At 44.9% G+C, this 19478-nt stretch overlaps 5 protein-coding genes across 9 annotated transcripts; 3 read left to right on the top strand and 2 right to left on the bottom strand.

Annotated features, from left to right (window-relative positions):
* LOC112886174 (homoserine dehydrogenase-like) lies at positions 1-4256 on the top strand. 2 transcript variants are annotated; one of them, XM_025951986.1, is made up of 12 exons: positions 1-331; positions 436-586; positions 663-740; positions 933-1048; positions 1168-1221; positions 1628-1715; positions 1800-1892; positions 2123-2163; positions 2631-2684; positions 3239-3402; positions 3574-3643; positions 3966-4256. In XM_025951986.1, exons 1-12 carry the CDS (start codon positions 221-223, stop codon positions 4098-4100), a joined length of 1155 nt encoding a protein of 384 aa, XP_025807771.1. In that variant the 5' UTR covers positions 1-220; the 3' UTR covers positions 4101-4256. The 2 variants fall into 2 exon arrangements, with proteins under 2 accessions (XP_025807771.1, XP_025807770.1); XM_025951985.1 differs by having other exon boundaries at positions 657-740.
* On the top strand, positions 4144-5430 carry LOC112886175 (triphosphate tunel metalloenzyme 3-like). The gene has a single exon (XM_025951987.1). It carries the CDS (start codon positions 4168-4170, stop codon positions 5260-5262), a length of 1095 nt encoding a protein of 364 aa, XP_025807772.1. The 5' UTR covers positions 4144-4167; the 3' UTR covers positions 5263-5430.
* Positions 5431-5563: 133 nt separating this feature from the next.
* Positions 5564-9919, top strand: LOC112886170 (probable inactive serine/threonine-protein kinase bub1). Of its 3 annotated transcripts, XM_025951980.1 has the most exons (7): positions 5564-5887; positions 6643-6959; positions 7050-7194; positions 7376-7533; positions 8015-8099; positions 8194-8284; positions 8527-9919. In XM_025951980.1, exons 2-7 carry the CDS (start codon positions 6859-6861, stop codon positions 9825-9827), a joined length of 1881 nt encoding a protein of 626 aa, XP_025807765.1. In that variant the 5' UTR covers positions 5564-5887; positions 6643-6858; the 3' UTR covers positions 9828-9919. The 3 variants fall into 3 exon arrangements, with proteins under 3 accessions (XP_025807765.1, XP_025807766.1, XP_025807764.1); XM_025951981.1 differs by lacking the exon at positions 5564-5887 and having other exon boundaries at positions 5932-6959; positions 8200-8284; XM_025951979.1 differs by lacking the exon at positions 5564-5887 and having other exon boundaries at positions 5933-6959.
* Positions 9920-11084: 1165 nt separating this feature from the next.
* Positions 11085-13128, bottom strand: LOC112886177. The gene has a single exon (XM_025951988.1). The coding sequence runs from the start codon at positions 11725-11727 to the stop codon at positions 11278-11280; it is 450 nt and encodes a 149-aa protein (XP_025807773.1). The 5' UTR covers positions 11728-13128; the 3' UTR covers positions 11085-11277.
* A 652-nt stretch (positions 13129-13780) lies between these two features.
* Positions 13781-19478, bottom strand: LOC112886172 (type I inositol polyphosphate 5-phosphatase 10-like). 2 transcript variants are annotated; one of them, XM_025951982.1, is made up of 11 exons: positions 19284-19478; positions 17420-17537; positions 17258-17336; positions 16957-17037; positions 16730-16802; positions 16471-16575; positions 15314-15962; positions 14994-15187; positions 14802-14910; positions 14572-14717; positions 13781-14446 (listed from the first exon to the last, which is right to left on the bottom strand). In XM_025951982.1, exons 2-11 carry the CDS (start codon positions 17447-17449, stop codon positions 14242-14244), a joined length of 1671 nt encoding a protein of 556 aa, XP_025807767.1. In that variant the 5' UTR covers positions 17450-17537; positions 19284-19478; the 3' UTR covers positions 13781-14241. The 2 variants fall into 2 exon arrangements, with proteins under 2 accessions (XP_025807767.1, XP_025807768.1); XM_025951983.1 differs by lacking the exons at positions 16471-16575; positions 16730-16802; positions 16957-17037; ... (1 more) ...; positions 17420-17537; positions 19284-19478 and adding exons at positions 16086-16360; positions 16412-16470.

Genomic DNA, 19478 nt, shown 5'->3' with positions numbered 1-19478 from the left:
ACGCCAGGGAGACGAGCTCCTTTTGTGCGAGTACACGACGCGAGCACATCACCCCCTCCTCTCTCCGTCGGAGCGTCCCAGGCGACGGCGGCGTCGACGAAGGATTCCCGGCGGGCGGCGGCTCTTGGTGGACTCGACGGCCGTTGGAGGTTTGCCGGCGGAGGTTTCAGCAGGTCCTTGATAGACTCTGCTTTCCTCCGGACGAATCCAAGTTGGGCAAATGCCGACGCCGGTGAAGTCGGTGCTCCCCGTGGTGCTCCTCGGCTGCGGCGGCGTCGGCCGCTACCTCCTCCGCCACATCGTGTCCTGCCGTCCCCTCCACGCCAACCAAGTATCGCTCTTCTTCTCCCCCTGTCCACTTGTATGTCCGATCGATTCGGCGATCACTGATTGCCTGACGGTTTCTGTTGTTTAACTACCTGCTACCGCCGGCAGGGCGTGGCCATCCGGGTGTTGGGTGTCGCCGATAGCTCTTCCCTGCTCGTCGCCGACGACGTCCACTCAAGCGGCCTCGATGACGCGCTCCTCACCCACCTCTGTGCCGCCAAGGCCGCCGGCTCTCCCCTGTCATCCCTGCTCGGCCAAGGTAGATATTCCATCATGCGATTCTGCTCACTTTCCTTGACATGTAGAGTAATAGATGCTTGGATGTGCAATTTCAGGGAACTATCAGCTGTTCAGGAACCCTGAGGCTAGGAGTAAAGTCATTGACGCTGCTACCACGCTTGGAAGAACAACCGGTTCGTTATTCTGTGCTCTACTGCACATACGTCTTCTTCTTCCTCTAGTACATTTTGCTTCCTGCCTTTTATTTTCCAGTGAGTATAGCATCAAAAAGATTACATCTTTGCCGTTTCGTTTCTGATATATTTGAATCGTATTCTGGTTTTGAACTTACATTTCACATTTCATTATCACACACCTGTTCGCAGGTCTGGTACTAGTTGACTGTTCAGCAACCTATGACACTGCTAGTCTGATGAAGGATGCCGTGGATCATGGATGCTGCATTGTATTGGCAAACAAGAAACCTCTTACTGGTCCTTATGTAATGCTATTCGACTTCTTATTTTCTGCTAATAGTCTTTCTTGATGCTGAACTCACACTATTTCCTGTAATTCAACAAAGAGCAGTTATCTGAATAACAATATATTTGTTACCTGCAGGAGGATTTTCAAAAGTTGGTGTCCAACTTCCGTCAGATAAGATTTGAATCTACTGTATGCTCTTGCTTCTATCAGTGGCTTCATTTTCTTTTCTCTTTCCCATTTTGATGCCTGTACATACTACTGTTGTTTATATATGACCTGAGTTTTGCTGCAAAGGGTATATCTCAGAATCTTGCCTATAATATATCGAATGTTGTGGTATTATTATGTAAGTTAACTACATCATTGCAATTTCATTCTTTCAATCTTTACAGTGAATTAATTTGTATCCAACTGTTGTTTGAGTATTGTTGGCTCGAAATCAAAAGATAATGCACATATATACATGGTAACAGTCAGGGCATACATAAAACATATTACTATTTCTATTCAACATTTTCTCTCTCCTTTTTGTGTTTTCACATTCGCTAGGGACTATTGGTGAATGGTGATTTATATGTGCTATTGTTACTTTCAGGTTGGAGCAGGTTTGCCTGTGATAGCTTCTGTAACCCGTATTATTGCATCTGGAGATCCAGTTTCTCGTATAGTTGGCAGTCTAAGTGGTATGCAGCTATTAGTCTATTATGTTAAAAAAGACGCCCTGTTTCTAAAAAAATTAACAAGTTTTCCTTCGTATGGGTTTGTAGGTACACTCGGTTATGTGATGAGTGAGCTGGAGGATGGAAAGAGATTTAGTGAAGTTGTAAAAACAGCCAAGTCTCTTGGCTTTACAGAACCAGGTCTTGCAATATCTCACTGAAATATATTTTTATTCCATTACAATTTTCCTATGTGTCGATTTGTAGTTAGCTCTTTGTTTGTGAAGTGGTGCTGAAACAAAAATCTCTATAGTAACTAGTATGTAACTAAGATAAATTAATATAAATAATCTAAGCACAAGGAACACAGATTTTATATTATTATTTACCAGCTTAAAATGTGCATTTACTGATGGCTTTATTTTTACCAGATCCACGTGATGATCTTGGTGGAATGGATGTGGCTAGAAAGGTTAGTTGCCTCTCAATTTCCCATTTGATAAGTGGTGTTCTGTTTGTCACTTATTTCCTAAGTGAACTGTTATGTATTGCATGAACTGCTGCTGTGTTGAGTTTATTTGTGTCCTACTAAGATTTTATGTGGAAAATCTTATGAACATAACCATTTTCACAAAATGCTCATTCTGTTCCAGTAGTTTGTGTTATTCACTTGTTCATATTCTGTAAGCCAAGAAGGCCCCATAGGTAGCTCAGGAGCTCACGCACAGAACACACACATGAACAGTAGTATTCAGTATTTACATATTCGACTTTAATACCTTCGCAGCTTCAACTTCCACATAGCTATCTGCATATGGTTAAATCACAAAATAAAAACTTACTTTTTTTGTGAAAGGGGTAGCTGAGGTTTGGTTCAAATGTTTCAATTTATCTTTGTTAACAGGCAGTCAGGTCTAAGAACTTCATGTTTGCATGCAGGCGTTGATCCTGGCTAGGCTTTTGGGGCAACAAATCAGCATGGACAATATCAATGTATGCCTATTTATACTATTTCTCAAGATCCATAGCTTCAACTTTGATATCGTTTTTTTACAAACATGGTGCTTTTGGACACTGGGGGATATTTTCACTGTTATTGATTATAGTTGAAACTTATATTGGTGTAACTGTTACTTTGGCTTGGTACTGGTTTATGGTAGCATCGATATACTGGTCTGAATTTGTTCCAGCAAATCATAATTAGATATGCCAAGTCTGAAAGAGTATACTAAACAGTCACCAAACTTGTAAAGCTGTTTATATAGCTGATTGATTACACCGTTTGTTTCTTGTGGAGCTGTTTTATTCATTTATATAAATATATGGCATGAGCTTTTCTCTAGATTTGGTGCGATATGATCGCTAATAATTTGAATGTCTTTACACCAAAAATCATTTGATACTTACTATAGATTCCTTTCTTTTATACAAAACTACATAATTAATATAATGTTGTCAGTTAAGTGAAGCTGGGATTGTAATCAATCAGGCACTGTGTTTTTGACAATGTCTAAGTGAGCCAATTTTGTGTTTTTCTTCACTCTCAGGTTGAGAGTTTATATCCTAGCGAATTAGGACCTGATGCAGTATCCACAGAGGACTTCCTTGAAAGTGGTCTAGTACAGCTTGACAGGAGCATGGAAGAAAGAGTCAAAACAGCATCTTCTAGAGGAAATGTTCTCCGCTATGTCTGTGAGATTGGAAGCAAAGGGTATGCATCAAGCCTAGTGTTATAGTACTGTGCAATATCCACTGGCATCATAAATCAGGGTCCAATCTTGTTACCTATCACTTCTTTACTTATTTGGAGCTTCGTACCCAGCTTGTTTCTTGCTGGCTGGTTTTCAATCCTTCTGTGGTATATCTAACGCCCCGTTTGCAGGTGCCAAGTAGGCCTTAAAGAGCTCCCAAAAGATTCTGCGCTTGGTAGATTGAGGGGAAGTGACAATGTGGTATGCTGCCCTTCTTTCTCTTGCTTGCTCTATTTTTATTTGAGCATCTGCCACCATTGTCTGTCAATTCCTACTCGTAGAGAGACAGATCATTCTATGCCACGGTATTATATGGGGCACCGTTATATTTCCTTTATGATTTCTAAAGTCTGTATTGTGTTTGTTTCACTCTTTCCAGAGCAATATGTTTTCTTTTAGCACCATAAAAGAAGTTTGGTCTCCACAAGAAAAAAAAAGTCTTTTCTGTTCCCAAAGCATCAATGTCCCAGCTACGATTTGGTTTGATAATTCACAAGACCATTTTTGTGTGGTGATCCATCAGGTGGAGATATACAGCCGATGCTATGAGAGCTCACCTCTGGTGATCCAGGGCGCAGGAGCTGGCAACGACACCACTGCTGCAGGCGTTCTTGCTGATATAATGGACCTCCAGGACCTGTTCCAGAGGACAGCATGATTGGTGTCCACGGCATCTTGTTAGCACCAGAGCGTCTAATTGTTGCACGAGAAAATTGGCAAACTGAATGAGGCGTGCGACGTTGGAACAGCACTGGCGAGCTTTTTCGAGAAAGAAATGCTATTTCACTGAAAATAAGGTCACGTTCTTTTTTTCCTTTTGCTTGCCGAATTCCATGAAGACTTTGCAGTGGCTCCGAGCTGCGAGCCTGAGATCTACCTCCCCCTTCCTCACTCTATCCATCCCAATCCAATGCTGCGCCGCAACCCCACCCGCATCGAGCTCCGGTCATCCGACCGCGACGAGCTCGAAGACCACCTCCGCGCCGCCGCCGCTACCACCACCCCAGCACCCGCCACCCCCACCAGCTACACCACGCCGCCCCCGCACACCTCCTCCTCCTCCAACCCCCTCCTCCACCTCCTCCACCCGCCGCCCGGCGCCGCGCCTTCCAAGGCCCAGCGCATCGGCTTCTCCACCCCGACCCCCTCGAACCCCCCAAGGCCCTCCTCCTAGCTCCCCCCCAATCCCAATGGAGGTCGAGATCAAGCTCCGCCTCCCCGACGCCGCCGCCCACCGCCGCCTCTCCTCCTTCCTCGCGCCCCGCCTCCGCCGCACCCACGCCCAGCGCAACCTCTTCTTCGACGCCGCCGCGCGGCCCCTCGCCGCGGCCACCGCCGCGCTCCGCGTCCGCCTCTACGGCCCCGACGACCGCGCGCCCCTCCGCGCGGTGCTCGCGCTCAAGCGCCGCCCGCGCATCGACGCCGGCGTCAGCCGCGTCGAGGAGGTCGAGGAGCCGCTCGACCCCGCCCTCGCGCTCGCCTGCGCCGACGACCCCGCGCGCCTCGGCGGGGTCGACTCCCCGATCGTCCGCCTCGTCGCCGCCGAGTACGGCGTCGGAGGGGACGCCGCGCCCTTTGTCTGCCTCGGCGGGTTCCGGAACACGCGCGCCGTCTACGAGCTCGAGGACGACGGCCTCGTGCTGGAGCTCGATGAGACGCGGTTCGAATTCGGGACCAGCTACGAGCTTGAGTGCGAGACGGCCGAGCCTGACCGGGCCAAGGAGGTGCTGGAGCGCCTGCTCACGGTTGCCGGCGTGCCGTACGAGTACTCTCGGAGCAATAAGTTCGGCTGCTTCATGGCAGGGAAGCTGCTTCCTTGACTAGGCATCTATGTGTTCTGGGTAGTATTCTCTTCGCCCGATTAAACAACTTAGTCACAGTAACATTCTGTTTAAGGAAGGAAGGCTTCTCAATTTGTATCAACTTGATGTCAAAATCTTGAATTTGGTAAAAATTTCCCCTATCGGAGAAAGGGCTTCTCTCCTCAATTTGGTTCTGTGGCATACGTAATTAACCTATGACTCTATCCAATATCCAAATTCAAGCTGCCATTTTTTCTGTGATGTACATTCTGTCTACAAACTCTACCTGATGATGCATCATCATAATTCATAGGTGCCTGATGGCCTGCCATGTTCAACTTCATGATAAGAACTTTACTAATTGCTGCTGCCTTTGCGTGTTTCCTGGCTTATATTCGCTGGTGGTGTTGTGTTGCTTGCATTTGATGCCAGACCTGCAGTTGCTCCTGCTACTGCTGAGAAGCATCTTTAGCTCAAATCTGGATCGTTCATCTTGAGAGCAATGATTGTCTTTGTTTCTTCTTCCCTTTGCCTTCTCCTATGCAAAATACTTCCTCCTTAAAAAAAGGGCTTTGATGGGAGTGCCTGCTGATTATTAGCTGATGACTTCGATGATAATGCCTGCTGGTTAATAAGTATACATGTAAACATGTGTGTCAATTTGGGGCATTCTTATTGAGCACATTCAGTTCAGAATCCATTGTTTTTCAAGTGTCAGCTAGGACCTTTGAGATTGGGAGTTTGATTGCTTGCGCTTTAACTGAATGTGCAATGTTTAATGGCAATGGAACCTATCAGCTTTTTCTTATCCCTACTTGTGCATCCACTGCTTGTTGAAGTGTTGGCCATGAACATAATGCCAGCATAGGATTTTGATTTCCACCACTGCCTGTTGATTCCTACTACTAGAGAGACAAATTATACTAAGGTCCGTACTGTGTTTGTTTCACTCTTTTCCAGAATAAGGTTTCCTTCTAGCACCATATAAAGAAGTATGGTCCCTATAAGGACAATCTAACTCTGGAGAATACTTTTCTGTTTCCAAGCATCAATGTTCCAACTATCATTTGGTTTGAGAATTCACAAGAACATTTTGTGTGGTGATCGGGTGGAGATATACGACCGATGCTATGAGAGCCCCCTCTCTGCTGATCCAGGGCGCAGGAGGCCAGGAGCTGGCAATGACTGCGGGTGTTCTTGCTGATATAATCTACCTGCAAGACCTGTTGCAGAAGGCCATCTTGTTAGCAGCAGAGAGTTTGACGCTGTTGTAGATCCTATGAATTTTTTTTTTTGCTCATTCAGCTGCAGACTATGCGTGCGAATTGGAAAACTGAGACATGCGACGTTGGAAACGATTTTGAGACTTGACTTCTTTTAAGAGAAAGAATTCTGCAGACTATCCGCAGCAGCAGTGGTCTCGCCGTCGGCGGCGGCCGGTGTACGGGACGGATCTCGTTGGGCCTCGTGGGAACAGAGCCCGCCCCGTGAAGGTCTGGCAGGTGGGCCCTAACCCTCCCATGGCCGTTGCCCTTCTTCGGAGAGAGATAAAATTCGAAATGCTCTGTTGCTCTTGTCTTGTCGGCCGGCCGCCACTCGAATCGAATCGGAGGCATGGCCGCCGCACACGGAGAGCAGGAGAAGGAGCTCCTCTCGTCGGTGGTGGCCGACATCCGGAGCTACTCAGGATCCGACCCCCTCCGCCCATGGCTCCGGTACGCCACCGCTCCCTTCCCCGTTCTCCGTCTCTCTGCACCGGTTTCCTTGTCCATCGATCCATTGATCCGCGGCCCGTTGTTTGGTAGGGGGGTGCGGAAGATGGAGCGGGCGCTGCCGCCGGCGTCGCTGCGGGAGAAGCTGCCCAGGTTCCTCCAGAAGTGCGCCCAGGAGTTCCAGGACGACGTACGCTACCGCGACGATCCCCGCTACCTCCGCGTCTGGATCCAGCTGGTGAGCCAACCTCAGAGTGCTGCAACCACCCGTCTCGGTCCACTTCCTCTTCCCCTGTTACTGCCGACCCAATGCATCATAGTGGCTCTTGAGCAAGTGGCCCCCATCATATACCGAGCTCCTTTTGGCTTTGGAGGCCTTGTTGTAAGAAATCATCTTACTGGGTTTCTTCATTCTGTAGATGGACTATGTGGCGGATGCGAAGCCATTGCTCAAGAAGATGGAGAGGAATGGAATTGGCCTTAAGAGAGCTTCATTTTATATGGCTTATGCACTGTATTATGAGAAGCACAAGAGGTTCAGTGATGCAGAGAAGATGTACAATCTGGGGATCCAGAAGTAAGCAAGCTCTTACCCCGTACGCTTGTATTTCAGTCTTTTACCGATACAATCATCTGCTATTATAATTATTATTATTGTGTGAGCTCAACTTCCATTATCTATATCCGATATATTATGAGCTACAGAAAAGCAGAATCTTGCATGTACTTTCATCATCTGGAACTATGCATATCTCAGGTTCAAATACTGCAAATTAGTTACTAGTACTAGTAGTTAAAAAGGTTAATGTCTTTTTCATTATGGGTTCCTGAGGGGTTTGATTTAATTTACAGAGATCTCTGGATCTTATCATTTTCCTAGATGCATGTGGGGTAGGCTCATGACAATCTGAACATCTCCACTAAAACAGTATGCATGGTTATGCAACAATAAACAAGTGAGACAATTAGTAATTCCAAGTAGCTCCTCATGTTAAAATAGATCTCAGTACACTGTTCATTTCAGAATAAAGCTGGTTACTTACTGAATTGTTTAATAGCCTGGCAGAGCCTATCGGTGAGTTGCACAAAGCACATGAACAGTTTATTCTTCGAATGGAATCATACAAGAGGAGGAAAGATAAAGTATGGCTCTCATTTCATGTATTAATTCAATTTCAACTATGACCAATGTTCAATTTGTTCACCTCTTCTTCTTTTTTTAATTTATGTGGTTTAGCTGCAGGAAAGAATGCCTAGGAAAGCTGATTCAAGTGCTAAAATGCCTACGAAAGCTGGGCCTAGTGCCACATCGACGAAGCAAGTTGAAGGTAGGCCTGTGAAAAAAGGGTACACAAATCAGTTGCTGGTGTAAACGATGTTGTATTTGCTGCTTTTCTTTCTATTAAAAAGCTTATTGGTCAATCCTTCCCAAAATAAAAGAAACATACTTCTTGTGGATCCTTACCTCGAACTTTCCTTTTCATAACAGATTTTCTGATTTAATTGACATGCAAATATAATGGATGATTTGTTCCAGTGTTATCTTGCTTATTTATGGAATATCTTGCAGGTGAAAGCAGAAACAGTACACAACCGAAATCCAAAACAACTCAGAAGTCAGGGAGCAGCTCCACTACATTAGGTTGTCATCCTCCATTAGGGCCGGCTAAAGTTGGTATGCTATCCAGAGGCAACTCTGGAGCAAACTACAATTTGTCCCGTTGTAATAGCGATGATACTGTAGTTGTAAGGTTTGTAGGCTCTGCATTGGTTGGGAAGTCGGAAACTGAAGATGCCTGCCATCATGGCCTAGTAGAACCAACTATAAACACTAAGGAGGCTATGGATGCCATCAATAGCATGTTTTTGGAGCCAGTGGAACCTGAGACAACGCTCAAGAGACACTCAAATCGTGAAAAGACAAATTCTAATCAGCAAACAAGTGCATTTGATATCTTTGTTGATGAAGATGAGCCTAACCATAATAATCCAAAGATGGTCCACAGCAATAGCATGAAGCAAGAGCATCCAAAGTTTGGACAGCAAACAAGAGGTTTTGAGATCTTTATTGATGAAGATAGTCCTAATGGCAATGACCAAAATGCGGGGCACTACAAGAACTCTAAGAAGGAAAACATGAAGTCAAATCAGGAAACAAGTGGGTTTCAAATCTTTGTTGATGAAAATGAGGCTAACTGCAATGTACAGAATGCCATGTGCCACAAGAAGAATAGATGTCCTCCAAGACCATTGCATGATTCATCTAGGCATAAAGGCCAAAATGACTTTCAGAAGCCATTTGTTGGAGGATTTGCAATATTGCCAGATGATGAAGAAGAACAATGTGAGAAAAGTGATGATGGTGTCAAGTCAAACTCCAGAACCGTGCAGCCTGCCTGTGATAATAATACTTTGCTCTGTCCGGTTCAAGCTGATTCAGGAACACTGTATCATGAACGTCCTCATCCTGCGAGTTCTGGGCTTCAAGAGGACATGGTCATTCATAGGTTTGTTGGATCCACTACTGATGATGAGGCTAAGGTAGAAAATGCATGCCACCATGGATTAGTCGATCCAACTGTCAATCTAAAGGAGGCTATGGATGATATAAACAACATGTTTGGGAGACCACTAAACTTCAAGGGTGAGAGAACAATGAAAAAAGCCAACACACTGTCAGATAGAAAAGCAGCTCCAGTTTCCGGTTTCTCCATATTAGCTGATGATGACCTAAAAGAGAACACCTGCAAAGCCAATCAGAGCAATTCCTGCAAATTTGGGGATGAGAATGGTCTATTTGAGCCCACAATCACCACTCGTGATGTCATGGCGGAGATCAACGATATGTTTGGGATGCCACTAGACTTCTAAGACATTTGTTCAGAGTGAACTGAATAACTCAACTGACAGTCAGACAAATGCCTTCGCCTTTTTGCTCTTCCCTTGAGAAATATGCAGTGTATTGGTGTATTGCTGATATGAACTATGAACAGAGCTTGGAATCAATTGTCTTATTTGGTGCACATATGGTGAGCATTTTCTTAAACTAATGTCAAATGTTGTTCACAATGATCACTCTTTGAGTATGAAACAATGTGTCTAATTTTGCCAATAATTTTGTAACCTTAAATATGACCGGAGAGTTGCTACTTTGCTTTCGCTATTTACATTTTCCAGCGACTCATAACTCTGAAAATATTATTAGAGACTGCTCTTTGTTTTCTTTGTAATTTATTTGGCTTCTAACATGCTTTGAAGTTCTAAAAAGATGGAGGAAAGCTACAGTTCCCCCTTGTTTGAGGGGTGAGCAGTGAGCTTGTAAGTTGTCACCACAGCGTAATCATCAAATAAAATGGAAAACTAAGCAGTATATACTAAGGTAGAATTCCTTGTCAGTTTTGTTTTCTCAGGGAAAAATCCACACACAAAAATAAGTCTTGCATGTCTGTGCTAGCAATTAGTAACGTATATTGGAGCGTGAAGAATGGGCATTTGCTTATTCTGAACTTCACATGAATGTACTTGATGCCCTGAGTTTTGCTATATCACTTCTTACTTTATTGATAAAGGCTTCTCACTTTATCTCAAAGATCAGTGTTAACTTGATTCTGGTTACTGCTGATGTGATAGCTTACAAATGCATTGCTTCTCCTGGTGCAGGTGGAGATTACAGCAGATGTTAGGACTCTAATGTGATTCAGGGGGCGGACAACTGGTGAAGATATCTCGAGAGCAGGGCATAGATAGCATCAACCAAGAGATCCCTGTTGCGCTGTCATATAACGCCGATATAGTGACATTGCCACATTGGCTTAAATATTGGCTCAAGGCCCAATTTTTTCATGCTGAAAAAGACGAGACTTGTGTATTTGTTGGAAATTGTAGCAGGCATGGGTACGCATGCTGCTCTGATCATCTGATGCTTATAAAAAAAACCCACTTTCTGATATCCAAGTCCTGTTGTTGCACATGTACCTACATTAAGACCTACTCATGAACTCATGATAGTTTCAGGTCTGTATTTGGAGTACTATTTTTTATTGTTTCAAACATTCTAGCTTCTCTCTGGAAGTTGAGGCTGCGGTTCATGCACTGGAAGAACAAATCTTGCAATCGTAGAGAGAAACATGAGAGAAGATCATTGCCATTATTGATTCCCATCAGATTTAGCAGATACTACCGCGGTGTACAGCTTAAACAGGCAGCTGAATCGCGTCGACAAAGACTGAAGACGACGACGGCCTAACTGAAACTGAAACCGAGCTCAAAGTCTCTATCAGCGAGAAAATTGCCGGTAGCCCTTTTCCGCCATGATTTCAGTTCACGGCCGGGCGATGCTAAGCTGCGCGAGCCGCGCGGCGATGTCCCCTCCACCGGGCGCCGGCGCGTCCTCCTCCCTCGCCACGCGGAGCCCCGCCAGGGTGTCCGCGATGCCGTCGACCGCCGGGCTCCTCACCACCGGGGCGATGGCGCCGCAGACGGCCCCGCACGCGGCGTCGTCGAGGAAGCAGAGCGCGAACTCGTTCCCGGACTCGGGCTCCGCCCACGAGAGCGTCGCGCCGTCCAGCCTCTCGAAGGCGTCGCCCGGGAGGATCGGGTACACGAACACGATGCGCTGCGGCTGACCGTCGGGGTCCGCGGCGTACAGGACCAGGGACTGACCCTGCGGGCAGAGGAACCTCACGGCGGCGTAGGCGGCGCCGAGGTTGCGCCATTGGCCGCCGCCGCCGGGGAGGTGGAGGAACTGCACGGGGTAAGCGCCGCTCGCCATCGGGTCCGGCTCGGTCGTCGGTCGTCAGCAGACTCGATGGATCTGTTTGGCCAATAAAGGAAGGAGTTCACTGGAGCCAAGGAATAGGTAACCTGCCCACTGGTGAGTCTGGTCACGCCCGTTCGTTTCTAATCCTATTTTTACTGATTGTTCAAGGTTTTGGGCCTTTTGTGGTATCAAATTACCTCAATGTGAGTGTGAATTTTGTGGAATAGATCATCAAATACTGCAACCAGCAAATGCTAGAATTTCAAATCCCGCCTAGGGAAAGCCTTCTCGTGAAACTGGCACACCGGTGCCTCAATCGTTTTGTGGGAGAAAAAAAGAAAAAAGAGGGTAAAATGACATCTGAAAAGAACTATCATTGCTGATGTTATGCGTTGATAGTGAGATTCTATCCTTCGCTTCTCTTCTGAAAAGAACCTGGCATTTTCTCAATTATTAGAGTGGTACAATTAGTACCAACCAACAAAAGTTGGAGTGAATAGTCACTTCTATCAAATGATACAAAACCAAATATATTTTTCTTTAAGAAACAGAGCATCAACTACAGTTTGTTGGCCCAGGCATAGTTAATGTAGACAATTCTATCATCCTGTCCCCATGAAGATTGATCCAGAGGAATGGTCCAGAAAGTAAGGCACTTCAAATATACTGGCCATCAAATGCCTACGCCAATTAGGACTTCTAGCAGCAAGAAGCCTCACGCTCTCACTCATTCTGCATTACAGTGATAAGTATGAGATGAGCGTATGATGTTGCATTTTCCACATATGCTTCAGTTAATCTGTAAACATTTCAAACCATGGATCTCCATGTACATGAGTGGTGCAAAATTAAACATATACTCTACCAACTGTTAACATGCTGTGCCTTACTAACATGACCATGCTTTCCCGGAAGACTAATGTTACATCGGGTCAGTATCACCATACCTGTAGAAATGGTTGCCCACCTAACATGTCCTCTTTCCCTTAAAAAGGAAAAAAAGGGGTGCCTGCCGACTCTTAAGGATCACTAGTTCTCTATGCACGGACATATCTCTCTCTCACCCATGTACTGAAAACAATAACACAGGCAACCTGACTGGACGGATCTATATAGCGATAGAAGCACATAAATTAACAAATTGTCTGCAAAGTATGACTGTGTCATCCCATTAGAAAAACTTAAAGCGCACCCTCGCAATGGCCACCACACCCTCCATGTCTCAGTCTCAGAAGCTTGATCAGATGGCAGAAACAGGAAAGAGGGATGAAAGACACGGCAGCCACACTGAGACTGGCATTTGTGTTCATTCACTGCCTCCTGGAAACATGCAGATGCAGCCGCTCCGTTTTCTGCAGCATTGTGGTTCATGCAACCGTGCACTAGGCCATGAGGCAGATATCTACATTTACAAGTAGGTTTCTTTGCTCTGGCTTGGTAACTAGAGATTTGTTGAGTCATTTATGTTCTGTTTCACATTCCTAAATCTTCTGTTTTAATCAAATTAGCTTTTGTTCTGCACCTTGCTAGCTGTTAATTCTAATAATTTGAAATGTTCTATTTAGGTAAGGTCGTAAGGAGGTCTAATTGAGTTAATTTCATCAAAAACTTGTGTTCTTATATAGTAAGAAAGAGTTCTGTTTGTTCTTCTTTTACAAATGCTTGAATTCTTGTACCATTCTTTGTAAGGTATAGCTATTGTACCATGGATCCTTGCCTTACAAATCTTTCTCCCTTCCTTCTGTTGATGCTGCAGGGGGGAGAGTGCTTTCTGTAGTACTGAATGCCGAGAAAAAGGAATGATGATTGACCATGCTCGAAGGAACCCGTCTTGAAATTGCACATCCATATCCATCAGCAATTAAACGATTTGAAATCATGTTCGGAGAAAGTATGGCTGTGATACTCCGTAATGTAGTCGTTTATTCAACTATTTCTGGACTATATCGATCTTATGAAATGAAACTAGCACTTTTGTGTTTGATTTTTTTAGCCAACACCAACTTTGCAACATGAAAAATGATAAATCAAGAGGCATGTAGTGTTTGGGCATTACAGTAGCAGCAATTGGAACACTGAACACTTCAATTATCTGATGCCAAATGAGCGCCTTTCATGCTCCTATAGATTCACATCTTGATTGACATGTATGGAACAGAGTACAGAGATTCATATGACTGAACTGAAAGTTGTTAACACTATGCTAGTAGCCTCCTGAATCTTCCCACAAACTATTGTCCATGGATTCAAGGTTTTGTTTCAGTTCTGGAGTCATGGTCATGGGAACCCTTGGGCTCCCAACCTGAAGCAGAAGGGAACAATTTTTTGATTCTTGAGTGCAGACTCAGTTCTATGAATTATACTCATGACTTCATCAGCACTATCGTCAGCAATTGCCTCTCATGAATATCTCCTAATCTTAGTAGTGCACACAATGTTTCAAGTCAGTGCACCAGGTATTTGGAATGAGTATTACTGTGTCCCGTATATGATCTTGAGCAAAATGCTGCATTCCATGTACAGCTGCTATCCGCTACTTGGGGCAAATAGGAGTTCTTCCACGCCAACTTTCATGTTGGGACCTGATGCAAACTTGATGAGTTTGTTGTCAGGAACTGCAACCTCAACAATGAACACACTACAGACAGGACGATGGTCTGAAAATTTAGACTCCCCGCGGACGTAGGACAGCTGCACTATCCCTTCACCATACCAAAGAATCCGGTCACACCTGCAAAATGTTTTTGGTTGATCCAGCAATGAATTTTTTAGTGCACCCACAATGTTCAGAAACACTGTATGCTGAAACTGAAACAACTGCGGCCCTGTTCTGAAGTCACAAGATTATTGCCTTACCATGCTGGTGTTCTTCGATTCTTCTTCGACGTGACATCTTCACCAGCATAATTGTCGGAATTCCAACAGTACTTGTATGTGGGAGCAAAGAAGATCTTGCCCTCATTCCACCCTCTGAAGACTCCACTCTCTCTTTCAGTCTTGAGCTGGTCAGTTCAGAATACCCAATGAACACTTGCAGACAGAGTATATGCAGAATGCAGTACACTGCCATGAATTTGGTAGCTTACCTGATCCTTCTCGAAGAGAGTACCCCAGTCGTTGGCCTCGACGAGCTTCTTGGCCTCCGAGTAGCTCAGAGCGATCCGGTAATTCAGATCACCGAGCCAGATCACACGGCTGCGACCATTGCCACTTGTCAGTTCGCATTTCTGAATTCTGGCATCAAGTGAATGCACAGTGAGTAGTGTATGAGAAATTACTCGTGATCGAGGATTCTCTCGGGAATCCTGCGGCCTGATCTCTTGCAGAGCCGTCGGAACTGCGTGTTCTTTAGGATCTCGACCACGTCGGAGTTCCTCCTGAGCTCGTCGCCTTCCTTCTCCCCGGACGCCAGGTGGCTGCACACGAAGCACAGGCTCGTCTGGTGCAGCGACATGCTCACGGAGATGCAACCCTGCAACCAAACACATGATGGCAATTGAATGTTTGATCTTGACGGGGACGGACATGGCAATGGCGTTGGCGTGCCATTTCAGACAGTTGAGCTGCAATGGACTGAATCAGCCTGCTGAGAGCTGACCTTGTTGCCGAGGTAGCCCATGATGCCGCGGCCAACGCAGGAGAACCGGACATGGCCGACGTGCGGCACCAGCTCCCGCCTCACCCACACCGTCGCGAACAGCCCCACCATCTGCTTGCAGGCAACCAGGCAGTACCTCTCGCGCCGGCTCGCCGCCGCCGCCGCGGGGCTCTTCACGTCGGACACCGCGAAGCTGCTGGTTCTGACCTCGTCGTCGTCCTCATCCGACGTCGTCGTGTCGCTCTCGACGGCGTCGGTGTTCTTGCCGCAACCTATCAGGCACGACGCCCTGTACGACCTCCGACTCCGAGGCCGCTCCGACGGGCAGGTGCACGTCTTCAGCCGGCGGCCGCGGGTGATGGCGGCGCCGCGGATCTCTCTGTTGGAGGACTTGTGGAACCGCGACGGATCGAGCGGGCTGGAGCTGGGCGTTTGGAGAGCGGAGGCCGGGGATGCAGAGGTCGTCGTGTCTACGGACCGGCTGAACGAGAAGCTCGCTGCAACTTCAGAAATGGCGGAGGCATAGGCGTCAGAGGATGGTGAAGGCCGGTTCAGCGCCTGGTTGATGAGGGCGAGCCATCTCGACGCCGGCTCGTTGTCCTCGATCACCAGGACGTTGCCGGCGTTGAGGGGGACGACTTCTTGGAATCTGCATTGCAATTATGGCGGGAAAAATCCTATCAAGTTTTTCGACTTCAAAGTAACTTAGGTAAATGATATTTAGTCTCTGGATTAAAATTGCATTTTTTTTCCTTGTTGAATTAGGACTTACGGTAACTGGTTTTCCAGGATGAAATTAGTAAAATGAGTTGACAGCTGACAAAGTCGGTTGCTAGGTAACTGTCGATTGGATAGATGTGCCGGACAACCACAAGAAAGGAAAATTGTGATTGGTTTGCATGATAAGAAGCTCAAAAGCAAAACATTAAATGTGCTGAAATCTCTTGTGGTGCTGGAGATATGAAAATGACAACGATTTAACCTCAAAAGGAAACGTGTCAGAGGCTGTGATGTTTGAAGGTGGGCATTGTGTAAAGACACTAAAACCTCAAAAGGCTGTGATGTTTGAAGGTGGGCATTGTGTAAAGACACTAAAACCTCTATCTGATAAGACAATATCAATAATGCAATTTTGTGATGTTTAAATTTGTGCATACCCTAACACATAAATGTCTGAATAATCATCAGAAGGCAGGAAATCATTCAGATTGAGACCCCTGTCCGGAGTCTTTCCAGCTACGTTCCATGTGGCTGCAAATACCCTACGAAAATCAGAGCAAGAACGGAGTAAATATCTAAACTTGAGCTAATTAAAATATGCTATCTGTGACATGTAATTAAATAAAGCTTTGAACCTCATAAAAAAAGTGAGTAAGCTTTAAAAAAATCAAGGACTTTACTGGCGATTATGCTCACCTGAAAGCTTCTGTATGGGTACTACTAATTGTTGCAGGAGAACTGAAGCCGCTGAATTTTAGACTTCTACTTTCTATTTTGGAAAGATGAAGTTAGAAAAGGGGAAGGAAAACCAGGCTTAGAATTCAAGGTCAAAAGAATTATGATAATACATAGAAAAAATTAAACTAATTAATGACCGAGTGTAGAAGACTAGAGTAGTAGAGTGAGATGAAATGGGTAGATACCGGAAAGACTTTTGAAGAAGGATGAGGATGATGCTGATGGGGAGGCCACTGATGACCTCTCTGGGGACTCTTTCAAATCAACTGAAAAAAACATTAATGACGTTTTACTTTTATTACCAGGAGAAATCTAATATGCTTCCACTTGCCAACCAGAAGTTAGCAATCATGACCATCTTTAAGCTAATATGCATCAAGCTTTAATTTTCTAAGGTTCACAAGGAAATGGATATGTCTTATCGTCATGTAGAAAGGAAGCGGTTGCTTTGCCGTTAAAAAGGATGCTATGAACTCAAGAACCAACCTGTGGAGTTGGAGGACTCGATAATATGCCTTGACAAGGCATTCGCATCCTTTGCTCCTAGAACTCTTGGAAAGAGGAACTGAAAAAGAGAGGGTGGGTAAAGTCACTTGTACTTTTTTATGCAGATGATAAACTTGCCTGAAAGAACAGAGAATATATTACCTTCTTCTTTCTGTTGTGTTTCTGCTCCATTTCTGCACACAGTTTCTGCCTCCAGCATCAAATGAACAACTTATGAAACAGAGGAATCGTTAAGCAATGAGCAGAGGTAATAGAACGCCTGCAAGAGGATTTTTTAGGGAAAGTTAGGTAGGTACAACGGTAGAAGTTTTAATGATGCACGAAACTATGTAGAAGAGTCTAGTGATCCAGAAAGCAAATCAAAGGTAGCCACAGGGTTTCAAGACTTGTTTCTTTGGACAAAGAGTGATGCTGAAAGAATTTCAAAGCTAGAACATGAAAGTGAAAAGGCACCAACAGCTCATTTAGAAACGTTACTTGAATAGTAGTATGAACAAACTTGACATAAGAATCTCATCACATCACCAAACAGAAAACAAATTATTTTCTGCAAGAGACCTCTCAAAAATAGATGAATAAACTGAAAGTTCAAGCGAGAAGACAACAGAAGATCTAGAACAGAAAAACTTCTATACGAAAGGAAATATTTTGTCACAAAATACGGCATAAAAATGTTTGGAAATTCATAGAGACCACAAAACAAGGCTTTTCACCTGTTCATTTCAAGGATGAACAAATTACAATTTTTTACTAAGAAAATGTGGTATAGATGAGAATGAAGCACGTAGTCCATCCTCAAAAGGAAAAAATCTACATGATGGACATTCATCCAGAGTTAGGGCGGTGATCCCATCCTATGGAACAGTGGTAGTTGACCAAAACAGGTTTAAAAGAGAGAGGGGAAGTTCCAAATAGGGGATACAGCTGCTACTGTTGCCATGGACATGCCAATAAGATAATTGGAATTGAGAAACATTATTTAATAAGAAGCTGAAGAAAACAAAACAAACCACAGGGAAAACCTCATCAAAACAATGGACAAGACAATGGGACGAAGTCGCATTTGCTCGCACAGGAATAGGCATATGCAACTAACCTATATCCTAACTCTTCGATAGATTGAAATGGCCATTGCAGGGAGTGTGGAGATCTTGCAAACCTTAGGGAACCATGAAAAGTAATTGAACAGACAGTCGGAAAACAAAGACGCTTCAGAAAATGGGGAGTTTGACAAGCTGTCTTCCAGTAATGAAGGAAAAGTTGTCACGAACTGAATAAAGTAACCTACATATACACCAAGGCTGCCAACTGCCAAGAACTGCATGGTGCTGAATTAAGAATTCAAAGGAAGCATCTAAATAAGGACAGTGGTTCCTCTAGGAACCACCGGAAGCTAGAAAATAGCTGAAAGTTTTGAAACAGGAGGTTGGAATAGTTAGTACAGGAAACCTCCAAAACCGTATCAGATACAGACAGCGGGAAGAAACCAAAGCTGAGCAGCATACTTTGATTCATAAATGAAGTAGTAATGACCAATTTAACACGGAAACCGAGAATGGGGGAGACCAAGATCACATTATTGATCCACCAAGGTAGACGTTTTGGCTTTGGAAGCATCCGTTTAGGCTCCAAGGGAAAATGACAAAAACGGATGGTCCAAAATCCATTGGAAACTTAAGAGCATGGTAAGTTGGAAGCAGCAACAAACCTCACAACATAGAGCAGTGAAAAGCATGACAACCTTATTATGCGAAAGGTATTGAGTAAAGTTTTTTTTAAAAAAAAAAAGGTTGCCATTGGTATCATCAACTGATGATGGTGTAAAAGAAATACTCTGTTACTGCATTAGAAGCATCAGAACCGGAAGAAAACTAGGCTAAGGGGGAAGAGAGAAGCGAGTCCAATGATGAATCGAACTCCAGCAGATAATTAGAAAGGGAACGAAATCGAGACAAGAGAAAGGGGGGATTGAGATCAAAGAGAAGTTATCTGATGATATTCATACCGCGCGCAACGAAGCAGCCGGTAGCTAGCTAGGTAGATGGCCCCTGTTGATTGGATTCAGTTTTGTGGATCTCCTGCAACTTTAATGGCCATGGCGATGGACGGGGAGAGGCGTGCTACTGCCTGCCAAATGGAGAGGAGGCGCCTCTCCTGAATGCAAACTGGAGAAGAAGGAAACGGTTGTTTGAAAAGGAAA

This window comes from Panicum hallii, chromosome 3 (genome assembly GCF_002211085.1).
Source record: "Panicum hallii strain FIL2 chromosome 3, PHallii_v3.1, whole genome shotgun sequence".
Classification (NCBI taxonomy): domain Eukaryota; kingdom Viridiplantae; phylum Streptophyta; class Magnoliopsida; order Poales; family Poaceae; genus Panicum; species Panicum hallii.
The sequence above is the reverse complement of the archived record's forward strand: the minus strand, read 5'-3'. Positions and strand labels throughout refer to the sequence as shown.